General features: G+C 28.8%; 1 protein-coding gene across 1 annotated transcript in view; it reads left to right on the top strand.

The window, feature by feature from the left end:
• pHCl-1 (pH-sensitive chloride channel 1) overlaps positions 1-19999 on the top strand; it is a 90204-nt gene that overhangs the window by 66537 nt on the left and 3668 nt on the right. Inside the window, exons 12-13 of the mRNA XM_065503171.1 lie at positions 3182-3802; positions 19539-19652. Coding sequence (XP_065359243.1) covers positions 3182-3802; positions 19539-19652 — 735 coding nt within the window. The remainder of the gene's footprint in view (positions 1-3181; positions 3803-19538; positions 19653-19999) is intronic.

Genomic DNA, 19999 nt, shown 5'->3' on the forward strand with positions numbered 1-19999 from the left:
AATTTTAAAAATAAATTTTTGATAGGGTCACCCTAATGACCTAGCGGTATGAAATATACTTTACGACCTATTCTCATACCTACCAAACATACATACAAAATTTCATAAAAATCGGTTGAGCCGTTTCGGAGGAGTTCAAACACTAACATTGTGACACGAGATTTTTATATATTAGAATTTAACAATTATTGTATGTCTGTTTATTTGTTTGTCTGTGGAGCCCACTGAACTGATGCTCCCGAAATATTTACTGCATATTTCTCTATATCTGGAAGGAACAATAGAATACTCTCTATTTTGAAATTTCATGTGGGCGTGGAACTTCCCATAGTAAGTAAATAGTTATTATGGAATATCTGGTGATTATTGTGAAGTATAATTGTGAATGGCGCAAAACTTCGCGAAATTTTCATTAGTACCATTGTGCGCTTCATGGCTAAAAATGGACGGAATTGAAAAAAATGGGCGTTGCACCACCCATAGCAAGGAAATAGTTATTTTATAATATCTGCAGAACTATAATTGTGGCAGTATACAAACTTTATACGAATCAATTTCTTATCAGTGCATAAAGTTGAACTAAAAATGGGACAGATAGGAACAGGGGCTGTGCACCCTCCCATACAAAGTAAATAGTTATTTTCAAATATCTTAATATTTTGCCCGAATATCTCACTTATTATTGTACATAGTATGACTTAAAATGTGCGGTATTGCATTGGTGGGCGTGTCACCTCACATACAATCCTTAATTTTGAATATCTGAAGAACTATTTATAATGCAAAATAAACAGTTATTTTTAAATATCTAGAGAACAATAATTACAAGATTATTCAAACTTCGCTTGAATAGCTCTATCATTTTAATATAATTGTTCAATTCACAACTGACGTTGTACAGTCGTATGAGTTATAAGTCGTCTGAATCTACAATAGTTGTACAAATGTAGTTGATAATTTCTATATAAATACTAGCTGATCCGGCAAACGTTGTTCTGCCATACAAATTATTTCTAGTTAATATTTTGGTTGTTAAATAAAAAATAGCGAATGTATTCTAAGTGAAGTTGGCATTATAGGTATTTTTGATGCCAAATGAAGAGAAATACAAACAAAATTTTTTGGCGAAAAATATTTTAAAAACATTAGGGACATCCTAATGTCCTAGCGGTATGATATAATATTCTCGTACCTACCAAAAATATATACAAAATTTCATAAAAATAGTTAAATATTGATATTTGGATATTGCTCATACAAAATACTAAAATCTCGGCTAAAAAACGGGTGGGGTTATAGGTATTTTTTAATGCCAAATAAATAAAATGCGAAAAAAAAGCTTTTGGCCAAAAAATGGTAAAAATAAATTCTGGATAGGGTCAAACACTAACATTGTGACACGAGATTTTTATATATTAGAATTTTGTACAACACCTACAACATTTTTACATATGTTTTTCGAATGTTGTATGAAAATTTAAGTGTTACCAAAAGTTCATATTTATACATAAACAAAAAAATTTGTTAATTTTAGTGTAAAATAACAACCAAACGGTAACACTGAAATCAGTTGATTTATTTAATTTATGAAAAAACGATAATTTGTTTTAAATATTTGTCAATTGTTTGCATTTTGAAACAATTCAGACATCAGTTTGCTATTATTCGCTGCACTATTAATTTTACATATTAATAGACTTTGGGATGTTTTGTTTTTATCTGTTTCTTTTGGCATTTTCAAGGCTAAAAAATTCCGAATTTAACCCTTTGTCGACCGACGGTACTTATAAGTACCATAACAAAAATAAGCTTACAAAATGGAAATAAATCATATTTTGATCCTATTTGCCCAAAAGTACTTTGAAGTACACTATCATCTTTGGAATAATATATTTTTTTTGCTTATTGGCAAACTCGCTTCCCAGAATAACGGTGAATTATTTCATGTTCTCATTGTGGTGTTTATTTATATTGTAATGATAAAAAATACTGTTTCGGAAAATACAATAAAATAGACTTGTAATAGAAAATGTTGTAAAAGTTACAAAACTATTCAATAAATTAATAAAATTTAAACATAATTCTATGAATTTAAACCTAAGCTTCTAGAGAAAATTATCTTTCTAACAAGATATAAAACATGAACATAAGCTTCTCTAGAGCTTAGATTTATTGAAAATGTTAAAAAACTGTATTTAAATAATGAATTTTTTTAAGTCATCGAAAAAAGTCCCATTATTTACCCAAATTTACATCTTTCAATCGGTGCACATAAATTTTGCAGTAGTTAGTTATAGCTGCTAATGAACAAAATAAGACCCATCCAAAGCAAATCTATTTTTTAAGGGCATGCCTAATGTACATATAAACCTAAATTTGCAAAAGTATTATTTTTTTCTCCACCTGCAGTTTCTATTAGATTGGTCATAAAAATAATGTTAATGTCAAAACTAAGTGGCATGTTTGCAGTCAATGGCCCTAATGTTTGCTCAATGGACTTGTTCTTAAAAAATAGATTTGTCTTGGATGAGTCCAAGAGACATATATTTAAAATCTGCATTCATTAATTGAATCAATATAAGATTGTGAGAATGGAAAGGTCTCATCATTATTATATTTACTTGTAATATATCTACATATCCTTACACGTCCTATAAATTCTTATCAAAAGTGACTGGAAATTGTTAGGAATATATTATCGTTGAGCAATCAAATGTTTATGTTTAAATAATATGATGGTCAATTTCATATAGCAAAACTTTTACTAAATATTTCCAAAAATGTTGCATTAAGATTATTTAATTAGAAATTGTATGTATGCAAGGCGCTAGCAACTTGAATGAATGTATATGATCTAATATACATTCGACAGCTTTAATTTAACAAACTCCTTAACAGCAGTATGCATAAGCTGGGCATTACATCAGCTAATACATTGAAAAGTGCCAGCAATATTGTTAATTAAGTATGTGTGATGTCCACAGAAAATAATAAAAACATATATTTACTAATACGAATATTCATATTTCCACGATGATGCATACATTTTCTAACAATCGCACCAACATTTTCCCTTCCACATACTTCATAGACAAAAACTCAAATACAATACCAAAAAAAATATAAATATCATCATGACAATATTATATTTGGTGTACCAAGTAACTGTACAAAAATGTAGGAAATAATCGAACGAGAATTTCATGCTGCTTTATCGTCTGAAAAGGCTGCAGCAGGTATTTCGAGTGCTGGAACAAGCATGGGTGTAACGCCAACACCAGCAACACCCACATCAGAACCCCTAACACGTGTTCACTTCTACCAGGAGCCATCTGGAGGAATAATTGCAACGGCTGTTCAAAATCTACGCTCCAGATCTATTAGACGCAGATCACATGTAGACAAACCCGTTGAGATGGCCACCAGAGAAACAACCAGTCAGGTGTACGAGCACGTTTATACGGAACCCGGTGGTGTAACAACATTTGCAGCTGTACCTTCTATTACAACTACAACTGTAACCATTGAAAGTGATACCACCGACGATGTGGCCGAACAACCTAAATTGCGTCGTACCCAGTCAATGTCGACCAATACACCGCCATTAATTTGCAAAAGCGCAATTCAAACGGACATAAATGGTGAGACCAAATCAGAACCAGAACCAGAACCCAAGCATACAGATGTAGAGCAAATGCCTATTAAGCCACCACGTAAGAAATCGTCACGCTCAACTTCGCCCAGTGCACAATACGATGTTTTACAAAGAGAAATGATGGAAATTTCCGGAACCGGAAATCTTGTAAGTGCAATAAATGTTTTGCCAAACTTCATATAACAAATTGTTTGCGCTATCTCCCTCTCTCTCTCTGTCTAACTAACTTGCAAAGAAATACTGCTGCTTCGTGTGTTTTGTCCCCAACATCTTGCCTTAATAATGATGGCGATGTTTAATCTTGAACTTTGTACAAACTTTTTATTTGTGATGAATTTACTTATATTAGTTTTAATTGTTCTTTTCTCACACTTACTAAACAACAAAGTACTAGATATGTAGCAACTAACACCCGCAGTGTTTGGCTTTTCATTTTTGGCAATGGGAGTCTTTTAATTTACTCTTTAAAACTTTTACTAATACAAGTGGAAAAGGCAAAAAAAAAACTTAAATTTATAACCATGATGGACAATTGTTTTGAATTTTGTATTGTATGATAACAATTATTTGGTATATTGTAATTTGTGTGTTAAAAAACTTTAACAAAATGTGATTGTGGTTGCAATTTAAATGCAAATTTAATGAGTTTGTAAAATATGCCAAACAATATAAATGGTCGAACGTCTTAAAAGTAAGTACTTCACTTAATATAATTGTTTAATAACATATTTATTCAATATAAAATATTTAAAACTAAGAAAATTATATTTATAAGTAGTTTCTCCTAATTCGTATTACTTGAATAATTGATAACTGGTAATTAGTTCAATAAGTTGTTACTGCTTATAATAAAATTATTGATGGATGCACCCATGGACAAAAAAAAATATTTATGATTCCAGTATAGACTAAGTGAGGATTTGAAATTTGCTGGATGAAGAAAGTTAGTTTTTGCTCACAAATTTATTGAAACTATTTCTTAAAATAACATTTGCGAAACTATTTTCTAATAATTATATTCAGATTGTTTCTTTGAGATGCAAATTCACGTATGAGTCATTTTAAATTTCTAGAGCAGGGTTAACACTCTTATACCTAGGGTCAAAATTGATTATTCGATGCAAACAAATATTATGCAGTAAGGCTAAAGTTTTGTAAAACTCGAAGTTGTTTTTTAATTTGGTCATAATTACATAGTTTTACAATATCTATAGTCTCATTAATATGTATTAGAAATTGCTTTGAAAATGTCCATGTAAAAAACGTCATAAAAAATTGGAAAATGCTATAATGCAGTGCTCAAAAATATATTAGAAAACGACAATATTCTATAAATTTTCTGTTTGTTGTTGATTTTAAATCTATTAATTTGACTAGTAGAAAATATAAGGTATACAGTGTTGGAAAAAAATAATAGAAACGAGTGTTTTTTTTTCTAATTTTGTAAATATATTAGTCCAGTTTAGTTTTGTTGAAAAAATTGTGCAGTTTTGTTAATAAGACAAACAACATAAGAAAAAACATAATCATTTATCTTTTCATTTATATTTTAATACATTATGTGACTAACAATGTAAAAAGTCATTATTTTTAATGGAAAAAACAATAGAAACGCGAGGCACATCTTTTTATTTTTTGTTAAAAAATAATTTTATTTTAATATTTTTTTTTTAAATGGAGTCAACAAATTGTTTGCAAACGACCTTGTCAATGGAAACACACTCTTCCTGGATTTGTTCCCACAATTCGTACTTATTTTTCAGGCTTAAGCCCTCCAGTTTCCTCTTAAGCACTCCCCAAATGTGTTCAATTGGTATAAGGTCAGGTGGCTGCGAAGTCATTCCATAATAGGTACCTTGTTGAGAGCAAACTAGTCCTTTGTCAATTTTGAGGAGTGCTTCGGATCATTGTCCTGCTGAAACTCCCAACTCAAGGGAATTTCTTCCTCAGCATTATGCTTTGCAATATATTTACGTAGTCCGGGGTGCACATTTTGTTCTTAATCCAATATATTGGACAACAGAAGAGGAGATACACCCCCATATAATGTTTTGATTATTATTTTTTATGCCGTTTTAAAATACAAAATTTTCGAAATTTGACTAAAAAATTAATTTTTTTTCCAAAAAAAAATATATTTCCAAACGATTAATAAAAAGTACCAGACTTCAATGGTAATATTATTGCGGAATTTCGTTTTTTTTAGTTTAGTCAATAAGCTAAACCATTTTTGAGTTACGCGAATATATGTTTTGCAACCTCCTACATTTTCGAAATTACATTATATCTCGAAAACAAGAGCTAACCTAAAAAAACCACTGGAGAAATAAAAAGGGTACATTTCGAGCACAGTGTTTTTACTGTAGAGAATTAACTTTCCTGTCTAATTTTGGTCCCAAGTTTGAAAGGGTTAAAAAGTGTCCTTGAAATTTAAAAATGCAAAATCGTAAATTAGCAATACAAACAATCTGACATTAAATATTACAAAATTAGACTACGAAATGTTTATTTAAGAAATAATTTTAACAAATTTGTGACCAAAATCAAAATTTCCTCGAAATCTACCAATTTTAAATTAGTACCCACGCTAACCAAAAATAGGTGTAACCGTTAAAATTTTAATAATTTAATGGTGACATAAAGTTTGGAAGTTCAAATGTTTAGAAAGTAAAAAAATTAAATCTGGTAACCTCTATCCAAAAAATGTCCAATAATGCACTATGTACAAAATTATAAAAAATTGTGTCTTCAGAATAAAGCGAAATATATTTTGTATAATAGCTAACAACTTACCTACTAAAAGAGTTTTTAAATTGGTTGTTTAGTTATCACGAGTGTAGTTCAACAAGTATTGGCTCATATTTTGGCTTCAAAATTTCTATCAAATTTAAGCTCAATTATAATAATTTAAGTGTTTTAGCACATAGAAAACCATACATTAAAGCTTATATATACATTGAAATAAGCTTTCATTTACTGTATATTTTATTTTATTGATGCTCAGCATTGTCCTGTTTTAGTCCTTAAAAAGTTTAGCGTGTCAAAAAAAGACCACCTCGACCCCTATAGCGACTACGCTGATCTCTAAAAAAATCTCGTCCCACCTGGGCCGTCCTTTTATTTTATTACCACTTTTAACAGAAACGATTTTGTACCAAATTAGTTAAAAATGTTCTACTTAAATGGATTTTATTGTAGAGAATAATATTTTTGAAAACAAGGTCTTTATAAACCATTAGTTTCAATCTAGTATTCCAATTTTTTGTTGCTTATATGTCGAAAAATATATAACACAGAACTTTAAAAGAACAGAATAATAACACAGAACACATAACTATACACAATTTTTGGATTCAGAGACCCCAAATCGTATATATAAATAGGCCACACGTTTTTTTTCGTGGTATTTGTTTCATCACCAATATTGATGAAGCAAGAGGTTCTTTTATCTGCATATGCACAATGTAAAAAATTTATTTAAAATTCTTTCCATAAAAGTGGTAAAAAGCGTTTCAAAAATGTTCGAAAATGTTTAAAAATGCCACCAATTTCTCCCATCTAGATTTTAATTTGGAACCAATGCGATGTTGACGTTTACACCGAGGAAAAATAATTTTTAAAATAAAGTTGTATAATTTGAGCTAAGGTGATTTGTTATCAGTGACTGAATAATAAACAACATATTTGACGTCGCCGCCAAAACAACCAGGATTCTAAATACTGTCAACATTGGCCGACTCTTATTGGAAAACTCTTTTGGGCAATTCGATTGTTCATATTATCATTTGTTTAATTAAGCCATGTGTCTTTGCTCAGAAATAATAAATTATAAAACAAAATATTCTATTTTTTATGGTGACTTTTGTAATTTTTCAGGAATAAATCGTTTTTAAAATTAGATAATTACACTCAGGGAAAAGCTGCAATTTAAAAATATGAATGCGTCATATTAATAATAATGTTCATTATAAAAGAAAAACCATATTGAAATAAAAAAAAATCAACATTACTAGACTTTCCTTAATGTTTCTTATTGATTCAATATGGTTTTAAGTTGTTTTTTCTCTGGGTGTAAATTGTAATGAAAAAATTATTTAGACTATATATTTATTAAGCGACCCAGTTTTGGGATAGTTGAGGCAGGTTCAGAAAACTCATAAGCTGATTCAGGCACTTATCCAGATCAACCATTTGTGGTTTTTAATTTATTTTACATTTTTCTTTTTTCCTTTTTTATATTAAAATTTTCGGTTTTTATTGGGGAAATTTATTTCCCGCTCCTGAGCTGATTGAAGATTTGAAAGCATAGATGGTACTAAATGCAATTCCAGGAGGAATTATTGTGTAAACATCAAGTTGAGATCCTCTATCGGAAGAATTTTAGCTTTTACTATTTTGGATGCATTGATTTTCGAATCAAAAGCACAAGATTTTAAAATCTAAACTTAGGTAGGAGTAAAATTTATACCGGTGTGGCCTGAATAAACTTTGCACAAACATTAACGATATATTTCAGCATCAATATAAAATGTGTTTAGAACAAATTTGAAATAACGAGTATAGTTAACCCAAATAAGTGCAATTGTAGGTTTCAAATTAATTTTGGTCATCTAAAATATTAAATAATTAGTATTTTATAAATTTGTTTGCCAAAATAAACTTAACAATTTTGTATATAATACATAAATAGTATTAATTATTCAGTAAATGTAGTGTTATTTCTAAATGTTATGCTTATAAATCTGATTACAAATATTTGGCACATGGTTGAAATCAAAATATAAATCAACATGATTAACAAGAACGGAAACGGAACCAACACTTACTAGAGTCTGACAGGCAAAGCAGCATCACAAAATTGTATGTTTAAATGAAAATCAGTGAGTAGATAAATAAATCAACAGATAAATGTTAAAAAAAAAACACAAAAATGACAAACATTAATTTGTATCTGTTCTGTTTGGCTAAATTGTTTGATATTTTTTGTTATTTATTTTAGAAAATCGATATTACAAATATACACATACATACATGTCTACATACACATGTAAATCTATGCATAGATATGTATGTATTATACAGATATATATACATACATGGATGTGCATACAAATTTACTTACATCACATTGATTTTTATGTGTTTGAATGTTGGTGTTAATGTTTGCGTTAGTGTTTGGGTTTATGTCTGTTTTTGTCTTTGTGTTTTTTTTTTTATTTAGCACAACAAGATCTTTGAATCTGCTTTAATGCTGCACATTAGGGTGGCCCCGTTTGTTTAGAGACAAATAATGTGTCGATGTTCCCAAATAAAAAGTCCATTTTATGGTTTTTATGATTTTATGTTTCACAAAGGAAACATAAAATAATGGTATCATGCGAAAGGTTTTTGAAAAGAGCCATATCTAAGTGCTCTTGCTAGTTAAAAAATATTCGATGTTTGTAGTTTTAAGCAAAAAAATTTATTTTTTTTAAATTTTGACATAGAATTACTCGAACTAATATTTCCAGTAGTTTTAGATATAGCATTGAAAGACCCTTTCAAAGACCTTTCACATGATACCAACATTACATATGCTTCCTTTTAAAGAAATATGAAAAAACATTAAAAAAGGTCCTTTTTATCCTTTGATCCAGCTCACCAAATACTGAACCCAGTACAAACATTTTGAGAAACGGGTGTTTAGAATGAGTTAAACTTTTATTCTAGTCGGGGCCATCCTAATGTACATACAAACACACATAAATATTTTATGTAACTGCTAAAAACATGATGTATGAAACACATTACACATTATAATTTATATTTTTCTGCTAATTATAAACATTTAGTAAATGTTTATGTTTCTGTTGTTGTCGTCATCTTTTTATTTTAGTTACTGTCTTTGCTGTTATCATTTAATTATGTGCGTTATCTACGTTGTTCATGTAGTTGATGTTGATGTTGCTTTTTTCTCTTTATTGCTTCGTTAATGTGTCTAGTAAATTCAGGGCAACATGCACAAGTCTCCATTCATACATATCCATCCATGCATACATACATATACGCATCATTTAGGGTGTCTCCTGTAAGATATTTAAACCTCCGTTACTCGCAACTGATCTGGTTGATACAGCAAACATTTTTTTATTGTAATTTTTTTTAAACGCCCTAAATTTTAAGCTAATTTTTGATAAAATAATATTTTTACTGCAATTTTTTTTGTAATACTCTTTTAAATAAATTGCATTTAATATTTTTTTTATGTTTTCGAAATAAAAAGTGAAGAGATTATTTTTGAAACACGCCTTTTTTTATTAATATCAATTTGATACATTGCAACTAGTCTCGATTTAAAATGATTGCGACTAACGGAGGGTTAAGAAAAACTAGATTGTTTCACTGAATTGGAATTATGCAAAAATATGTTCTGAATAACTACTTTTAGGGTATCAAAAATCTTCAACTCTAAATTCAGACTAAACCTTTTATTAAATATAAAAATAATTTATAATGAAATTAATCGTGGAATTTAACAAACAACCTACCCTAGATTCGATCAGTGAGTGATCTTGACAGTCGGGAGGAAAAAAAGATGATTTTTCAACAAAAAAACTTGTCAAAATAAAAATGAACACGCAATGAAAAATTTTACTTCACTTCAGACATAGTAAGGGTACTCATTTAAATGCTTAAGTTTCCTATTTGTGCAAATGTGTAAATTTTCGCGATGTGTTTCATTAACTTACCTTTTCAATTTTGTGCAAGTTTATACAGAAAATTTATATTTGATAAAAATGTCAAATCAAAATAAATTCAACAAAATCTTTAACAATTGTTTTGTCAAATTGTATACATTTTAATTCAAAAATTGTTGAATGAAAGTTAAATCTTTGGAACAAAAGATGGTATACATATTTTGGAAGATTTTGTTTATATTCTAGCTGTTTGTTAATATTTTCATACACAATGCCATTCAATCCAATCATTCTGTTCCAAAGTTCACATTTCTTATAAATAAAAGCAGCTGATACATCAAATGCACAATAAATTCAAGTTTACGAGCCTAAATTGTCGCGCAAACTTATCGGAGTTGTGCAAACGAATTTCCATACATTTTTTGACAGTTCATTTGCGAGAGTGTAAAAATCCACAGATTGCACAGTTTACGGGGCATTTATGCGTTTACATGAGGACTAGAGTGTCCCTTAGAATTAAATTATTTGAAATGTTGAAACGGTACCCCTGAAAACTTTCGTAATGACCTAAAATACCACCAAACAATTTTTTAGCTTGTTCTAAGAAGGGCAATCCGTGCCGACTTTCGATTTAGTTTTGAGATGCATTTACAAGGGGAAAAAATTAATTTTGTTCAGTTTTTTTTTTTTTTAAATTTTGCTATTAAGTGATTACTTTTGCAATTTAATTTAGAATAATCGAAATGTGTACGTAATTGTCGTTTTAATAAGATATAAAAGACAAAAATTGGTTAAAAAATGTTAAAGTTATTACAAATTCGCCAGGCCATTAACGTGCCTCAGACAACTGGAACAAGAAATGTAGGAACAAAATTAACACATTTTAAAAATATTAAAAGAAAAGTTTATTCTTGCTTAAAATATATCCATATTTACTTGTATATGAGTTTTTATCTTCATAGTATACAGTTAAAAATATATTTTTTTTAACGGCAGTTTCAAAACTCCAACTTAAAATTTATACAAAATTTTGTTAAAGAAATTTTAGAATTTTTTTATCATCACATGTCGATTTATTGACAACATAATAGGGAATAAAAATGTGAAAAAATATGTCAATACTATCCTATAGTTTTTCCGTACCTGCGATTTAAATTTTGCGATTTTCGAGAAAATCTAATTTTTTGGCCATATTTTGGCGAATGAGCCGAATTTCCTTACTGTTATGATTTTTAAGTAAAACCAATTCAGAATATTATAGTCCAGGTGAATTTAAATATAGTTTATTCCCTATTATGTTGTCAATAAATACCCATGTGATAATCAAAAAATTCTGAAATTTGTTTAACAAAATTTTTGCCGTTAAAAAAAATATTTTTTTTTGGTTATACCTGCGAATAGGTTAACGGTATCCTATGAAGATAAAAACTCATATACAAGTAAATATGGATATATTTTAAGAAAGATTAAACTTTTCTTTTAATATTTCTCAAAATATGTTAATTTTGTTCCTACATTTCTTGTTCTAGTGGCCTGAGACATGTTAATGGCCTGGCGATTTTTTTAATAACTTTAACATTTTTTAACCAATTTTTGTCTTTTATATCTCATTAGAACGACAATTACGTACACATTTCGATTCTTTTAAATTAAATTACAAAAGTAATTATTTAATGGCAAAATTAAAAAAAAAAACAAGTAAGAAAGTATGGTCGGTCAAGCCCGACCATATAATACCCTACACAAAGTAAATGAGTAAAAATATTTTTCTTTTAAAATATCAATAATTTATATTCGTGAGTGATTTTCGGAAGTGGGCCTTATATGGGGGCTATGACCAATTATGGACCGATCACCATAAAATTAGGTCGTGTGATTTATGCCTATATTAAAGTAAACTATGTTGAATTTTGTGAGTATACCAAAATTTTTAAGCGATTTATGCACGTTAAAGTGATTTTCGGAAGCGGGTCTATATGGGAGCTATGACTAATTATGGACCGATCGTAACAAAATTTGGTGACATGAATTTTCTATATACATATAAAACTTATTTGGAGCGAAATTTGTGTAGATACATAGATAAATTAAACATTTATGACCGATAAAGTCCAATTTCGAGGGGACATTTGTATGGGGGCTAGGTGAAATAATGGACCGATTTCAGCCAGATTCAATAGGCTTGGTCCTTAGACCGAAAAAGTAATATGTACCAAATTTGATCGAAATATCTTCAAAATTGCGACCTGTACTCTGCGCACAAGGTTTACATGGACAGCCAGCCAGCCAGCCAGCCAACCAGACGGACGGACGGACGGACGGACATCGTTTAATCGACTCAGAAAGTGATTCTAAGTCGATCGGTATACTTTAAGGTGGGTGCTAGACTAATATTTTTGGACGTTACAAACATCTGCACAAACGCATAATACCCTCCCCACTATGGTGGTGTAGGGTATAATGAAACACTTTGATTCTTCTTGTGGATTATTTTTATTTGGTCTTTTAATTTTTTTTACATCAAGTCAAGAATATGATGTCATGTAAATGGCCGCCGCCACTGACCAGAACTGACATTAGGGGCCAATCGCAAAATTTATTTTCTGATAGGAGGATTACTTTTGCGCCACCTTGTAAATGCACCTAAAAACTAAATCGAAAGTCGGCACGGGTTGCCCTTCTTAGAACAAGCTAAAAAAAATTTTGTTGGTATTTTAGGTCATTACGAAAGTTTTCAGGGGGTACCGTTTCAACATTTCAAAAAATTTATTCTAAGGGACACTCTAATGAGGATCCTAAGTATATTTGAAAATATGTACATAAATATATTTTAATATTACTTATACTAAGATTGTAAATAAAATTTAGGCCATTAGCACAAAAGTGGTGTAACCCAAAATTTTTGAAATTACTCTTTAATGAATTCAAAAATGCGAATTTGTTATGTTAGATGATTTCATTTTATTATTATGATTTTTATACAAAATTTTTTTTTTCAAAATTGGACCCATTGTCTATGTAAAAAACTTAGTATCCGTGAAATAGGCAAAAAAACACAATCGTGGTAGTCGTACATTCTCTTAAATACATCTTATTTATTGCTTCAACAAAAAGATATGTGACTGCATCATTATCGATGTCGTTATGTATGAAATATAATATCGTGCAAATTTCCGCTGCAGGTTCTCAAAGAGAAGTAGACTAAGGAAATTAATGCCTATATATTAATTATGTTACTTTCTTTGGAAAGGAATGGAGAACAAAAGCTTTTTGTTTGCCAGATGAATTTGGGAAAGGTTCATCAATATCCCGATAAAATGAAAAAACGTAATTTCGAATTTTAAATATCGTAAAAACAATCGGAAAACTTCTAATATGAATTTTAGATTATTATTTAAATAGTAAACGGAAACATAACTATTCACCATTGCATAGTAAATAAGTTGTTTTAATAAATGACAAAGTCTTGTGAACTAGCTTCTAAAATTTTGTCATTGTATTGACCATAATTAATTAGAAGATATAAATTTTTGAACATGATATCCGATAAATAAATATAATTTATTTAAAAATGCAGACATGGAGCTCAATTTCTTGTATTTGTTATAATTCACCCTTAAAACGAGGCCACACAAACACTTTTATTTTGCCTTATTATTCACATTTACTTTATACACACGGTTACTATAGTAACTATTTAGATATTTAAAATGCTATGCTGTTCTTTTGAAACTTTTAAAAATTCCTGCACAATTCTATTGGCCCTACACAAACTGAATTCTGCTACCCCTCAAATCATCTGTAGCTTCTAAATGTTCCTGTCATTATTTTTACATTAGTTTTAAACTATTTAATATTTTATTCAAACTTATTCATTTTCGTTTATGTTTTTTATTCATTTTCTTCTGCAAATTATCATCGTTTTGATGGAAATACTTCATTGCCATAAAGTTAGGGAAATCATATATTTACATTCAAATGATGTGTTGAATTCACTTTCTGTCTTACTGTATGTATGTAAGAGCAAAATTTACAAATTTATAAAATTCAACAAAAAACAACCTTTTAAACTTTAAATCAACAAAGTAATATTACAAAAAAATGTGAATAAGAGTCCATTAAATACAAATAAATAATGGGTAAGAATAGCTCATACATACATACATACAAAACTTAATATATACTTACATACATATGTAAGTAAGTACATATATTTTTAAACGGTTTTATTCATAGTTGTCGTAAATACATTCATCCTACATCAACTTTATGGTAATTTGTATTTTGTATAAGCGTCTACATACTGTCATACCATAAATACGTCTTACATAGGAGTACAACTAAAACATTCATTTAAATCATGTACATTTCATAAGCCTTGTAAAACAGTACTTAGCTAAATTCTCATGCCAAACTCAAAATAATAATTTGAAACATACAAACTGCATATTTAACAAAATAATATAATAAAAAAAATACATACATACTTACTATATAAATATGATAACTTACACTGAGAATATTTATATTGAAATATTTTTTTAGTTTTAGCAATTAAAAAAATATGTTTAGTCAAATTTTTCGACCTTTTTTTATTAATATTTCGTATTTTTGTTTGTTTGCTACACAAAGGAGTAGCGAAATAACTATTGGAAATAAAACAAATATTAAATATATTTTATGCTCGTGAGTAGACGTTTTTTAACGTTTTATTTATTTTTTTGAATAAGACTAATGATAAGTATCCAAGTAGTTATAAGATTTGAAATTCAAATTAAAGCTAGTTGCTATTTAACGAAAGCCACAATGGATAAATTGCCACCATTTTAGCGGGGTGGTTGTTGTTCAGTGCTCTAGGAAGCCTAGATCACGTTTGGCTATATGTACCAAGGTGCCCCCGTCATGGTCCTAAGGATTTGTGAATTTTCCCTGTATATAAGATTAATACTGGAATGGCTAGCCGTTCCCCATAATTGGATTCCATATGTCCAGATTGGTTATAAAATGGTTATATAGTCAAGTCTTAATTTTAATTAGTCAACAAATGATGGCTAGAGGATTTTAACTTCATATGATGTCTCTAGGTTTGTAAAAAGAAGTGCATTTCGACTGACTAATTTATCGCCATCTCTTGTAAATTGTAATATAACTTATTAGGGGTACTCATTTAAACGCTTAAGTTTCCAATTTGTACAAATGTGCAAGTTGCGCGACGTGTTTCATGAACCCACCATTTCAATTTTGTGCAAGTTTATACAGAAAATTTATATTTGATAAACATTTCAAATAAAAATAAATTCAACAAAAGCTTTAACATTTTTTTTTCAAATTGTATAAATTTTAATTCTACAATTGTTGATTCAAAGTTAAATCTTTGGAAAAAACCATGGTATACATATTTAGGAAGATTTTTTTTTATATTCTAGCTGTTGGTTAATGTTTTCATAAACAATGCCATTCAATCCAATCATTCTGTTCCAAAGTTAAACAATTTTCACATGCACAAAATATTGAAATTTTATTTGATTTTTATTTCTTATAAATAAAAGTAAACAAAAGCAGCTGATTCATCAAATGCACAATAAATTCAAGTTTGCGAGTCTAAATTGTCGCGCAAACTTATCGGAGTTGTTCAAACGAATTTCCATACATTTTTTGACAGTTCATTTGCGAGAGTGTAAAAATGCACAGATTGCTCAGTTTACGAGGTATTTAAGCGTTTACATGAGGACCCTTATTATGTATTCGAAATTAAAATATTATTAAATATAAAAATATGTGAAATATTGCTGTATCATTGTAATTTAAACGAGTGATAAATTAATAAAATGTGTACAAGGACAATGACTATTGGTTGAAATCGGTCCATAATTTTACCTATTCTCCATTCAATTGTCTGTCTTTAAATACGTTAAATACACTGGAACCACAACTTTGTTTTATATACCCCAATAGGGGTATAATAGGCCGAAAATCACTTTACCAAACAAAAACTTATTTTAAATATTGGAAACTGGGTAAAATTCAGTACTAATAAGTTTTGTGTAAATATAAATTACTTTACTAAATTTAGCGATGCTCATTGTCATTTATTTACTCGTAATATTTACAGTTCCTTTTATTTAAATAAAACAATACATATCCATGGAATTGGTTACATTTCAAAAATATTATTTTATGGAATTGCCACAGCCGCACTTGAAGCGTAATCTGGAGATCAAATTCTTCACATCTGACTAAATCTGACAGTATTTTGGTAATAATGAGTCGAACGTTAGTTGCCAGGTGCCCACTTTCTGGTCTATCGGCTTAAAATGCAACTTTAAATATACACAGAGAAAAGAATATGTAAATAATAATAATAATAATGACATCAAATCGCCAGTTAATAAGACCATTTTGTAAAGGTAATCTTTCGGTAAATATTTATTTTAGTAAAATTATTGTATATCGCACAGTGGTTTAGAAACATGCACAATTTCTTGAAATTGTAATGTCTTGGCCCGAGGTGACGAGGAGAGTTTGGGAGGAGCCCTTAGCCCTTATTCAAATCATGAGTCAACTCGGCTGTATTATACGACAATGTTATCAAACACGCAGATTATGTAACAATTACATAAAGGCTGGATTGTGTGTAAAGTAGTTACAACAGTTATAGTGATAAAATGTAACGTCACTGTAACGTCTGAACTTAAAAACTACTTTCGACAGCTAAAAATGATTTGTTTGGATTTTTATTTAAAATTCATGTTACAAATTTTTAATATTCTATAAGCGCACTAATAACTTACGTTAAGTTAAATACCATCTGACTAGATTTTCCAATCAGAGTAACCGTTTGTAAACCCGGTTCTGAATCTCATAGAAAACCTCAACAAATCTTTAATAAAAGGCTTAATATTTTCACAAAATTTGTTTATTTAACCAAAGTTGGTTAATGATTCGAACCAACGTATGTTAATGATAACGGTAATTTCGCCCTGACTTAAATTACACTGTCCTACAGCATTTTTGTAACAGAATATTCCGAAAGGGTATGTTGAGTAGATCGTTTTTGTAGTACAAACTTATAGACCAGCTGATCTGATTTTTTTACAGTGGGTCAAAGTTTTTTTGGGCGAAGTTAATGTCTGAGAGAATTTTTATTGTCAGAATTATATGGTGGAATTTTATTGGGATCAATTTTGTGGAAGATCTTAACCCTCTAGCTGCTCTATTTAGGGGTTAATTTGAGCCTTTTTTCGAGAAAATCAAAAAAGTCCTTTTAAAATGGACATTTAAGGATTAAAATATTCTACGAAAATTTTTGTTGGAAAATTTCAGTGGGTGTCACCAAAGATATCAAAGTTGTAAATAGAGGTATTTACGCTTAATTGTCAAAATTACACGCCACCTTTTCGGTCTCACATATTTTTAAAAAATCACCAAAAATCTATTTATGATCCGAATGAGGTGATATTTAACATATAAATAGTCCTAGAGAAGATTTGCGATAAAATTTAGTTATAAAAAGTCAATATAAAAAGTTACACGCCTCCAAAGTTGGAACATGTAAAAATTACCGTATTTTTTAAGTTTTTTCCCAAAAAAGCCCATATATTTTTTCTTTTGTATAAAAAAATTCTTTCAGACATTAACTTACAAAATTTTTTCACTTCGATGAAAAAATAAAAACTTTAACCCACTGTAAAAAAAATTTTGACAAGCTGGACTATAAGTTTAATCTACAAAAATGATCTACTCAACATGTCCTTTCAGAATTATAGAGTCGATATTCTGTACCAATCAAATAGTCTCAATTTGTTGGACAGTGTTAATAAAATACAAAATTAATTTCTTTTGGTGAGAATTAGCCTTTTGAGAAAAGGTTTCCTGATGTTCTGGCCTAATCAACCAGTGAAATGCGCATAGGAATTAGCTTATACCCAGCAATAAATTTCAGTGAATTTAACAATAATTTGGCACACTAATTCTTAACAAAAAAACTAATTAAAAATATAAGCAAATGAAATTAAAAATAACAATAACGGTTTTTTCAATTATTTTGGTAACAGTAATTTTAGTTTTCGGTGACGATATTTTACGGTAAATGGTGGCTTAGCAGTAACGGAAGCTAATCTCGAATTTAACACACATCTCAGAAGCCATTCTGAATCATGATTAGATATAATCATTGAACGATGTTGCTCAATTCAGATTAGTCGATATCTTAGTAGTGGTGATTAATATATTGATTCTAATATTTTCAAAAAAATATTTATTAAAACCGCTTTTATATACTTAATTACTAATTTTACTATCTAACTTATCAAATAAATGTAATAATATGTAATTCAATTATAAATTATTCTCAGTGTATGTTAAATCATAAATCATAATTACAGTGTAATTGAATACATGTTTTATTAAATTCCCATATGAATTACATAATTTTCTTTAATATGTTTGTGTGTTTTGTTTTCTCCTCTTCTAATATTTTAATGCTTCTCTGAATCGACATTTACTAAACCAGCCCGTAAGTATAAAACTCCTAAATGTATTTGCTTAAAAGGCTTTAAGAAAAAGATTTTCTTTTAAATTTGTAATTCTTGTATTAGTATGATCAAATTGTATTGTATATTAAGAAAAACAAAAAAGAAAAAAAGCAAAGAAAAGAAAAGAAAATATATGTATTTTGTTTATTTATTTTTTTGTCTTTCTACTTTTTATTGCTTTTTTGCTAAAATTTTGTTGTTTACTCTGCTATTTAATCTCGTAAATACATATAATGTATATTTTAAAACAAAAACTACATACTATTAATAAAACTAACAACAATTTATTTAAATGCTATTCCATATTACTTATATATAAATGTATAAAATATAAATGTGTATTATTATTATTATTAACCATGATGTATTTCCCAAAATGCCAATTTTATTTGTTCTTCTATTTTGTAATTTTACTTTTTATGGTCTAATTTTTTTCACGTATCAAACTAAACTATGTACTATAATTTATGTATTTCTTTGTGTGTAATACATGCAACTTTGTAAATTTTTTATTGTAAAAATTTTTGTTAAAATTACTAATAAAAATAAAATATTTTTAACAATAATTCTAAATTTATATACGTATTTGTACGTGATAATTTGTACAAATATTTTTGAAACGTAAATATGAAATTATAATTAAAGTTTTTTAAATTTACTGCCGTCTATCAGGGTGAAAAGAAACGTGATGCCGGTGGACCCAATGAAATTGTTGCTTGTACCACATGTGGCGGAAGTAGTGGCAGTCCTTGTACACATTCAGCCAATAATGGTTGCGCAACAGAGGTAAGTACATGCAATTACTTCAATCAATAAATGAACTGAAAGTATAGTAAAGAAAATAAGTAAATGTACTCAAAGTTTCTTTTGGAAGCATTTTAATGGAGAATTTTTTAGATTTTTCTTTTTAGTATTTTTGTCTATTAATTTTGATAGAGGAGACAAAAAAAAGACACGTGTATCGGCGTTTTGAAAGTTTACATCTGAATTTCATTTGAGGATGGGTTAAAGTTTCCCAACTCTGGCACATTCTTATTGTTATTCGTCATAAGAAACCATGTTATTACATTTTAGGTATAAAATGTGTTCAGCTAAGTTATGTAAAATGGTACGGAGAATATTTTTGTAGAATA

This window comes from Calliphora vicina, chromosome 3 (assembly GCF_958450345.1).
Source record: "Calliphora vicina chromosome 3, idCalVici1.1, whole genome shotgun sequence".
NCBI classification, from domain to species: domain Eukaryota; kingdom Metazoa; phylum Arthropoda; class Insecta; order Diptera; family Calliphoridae; genus Calliphora; species Calliphora vicina.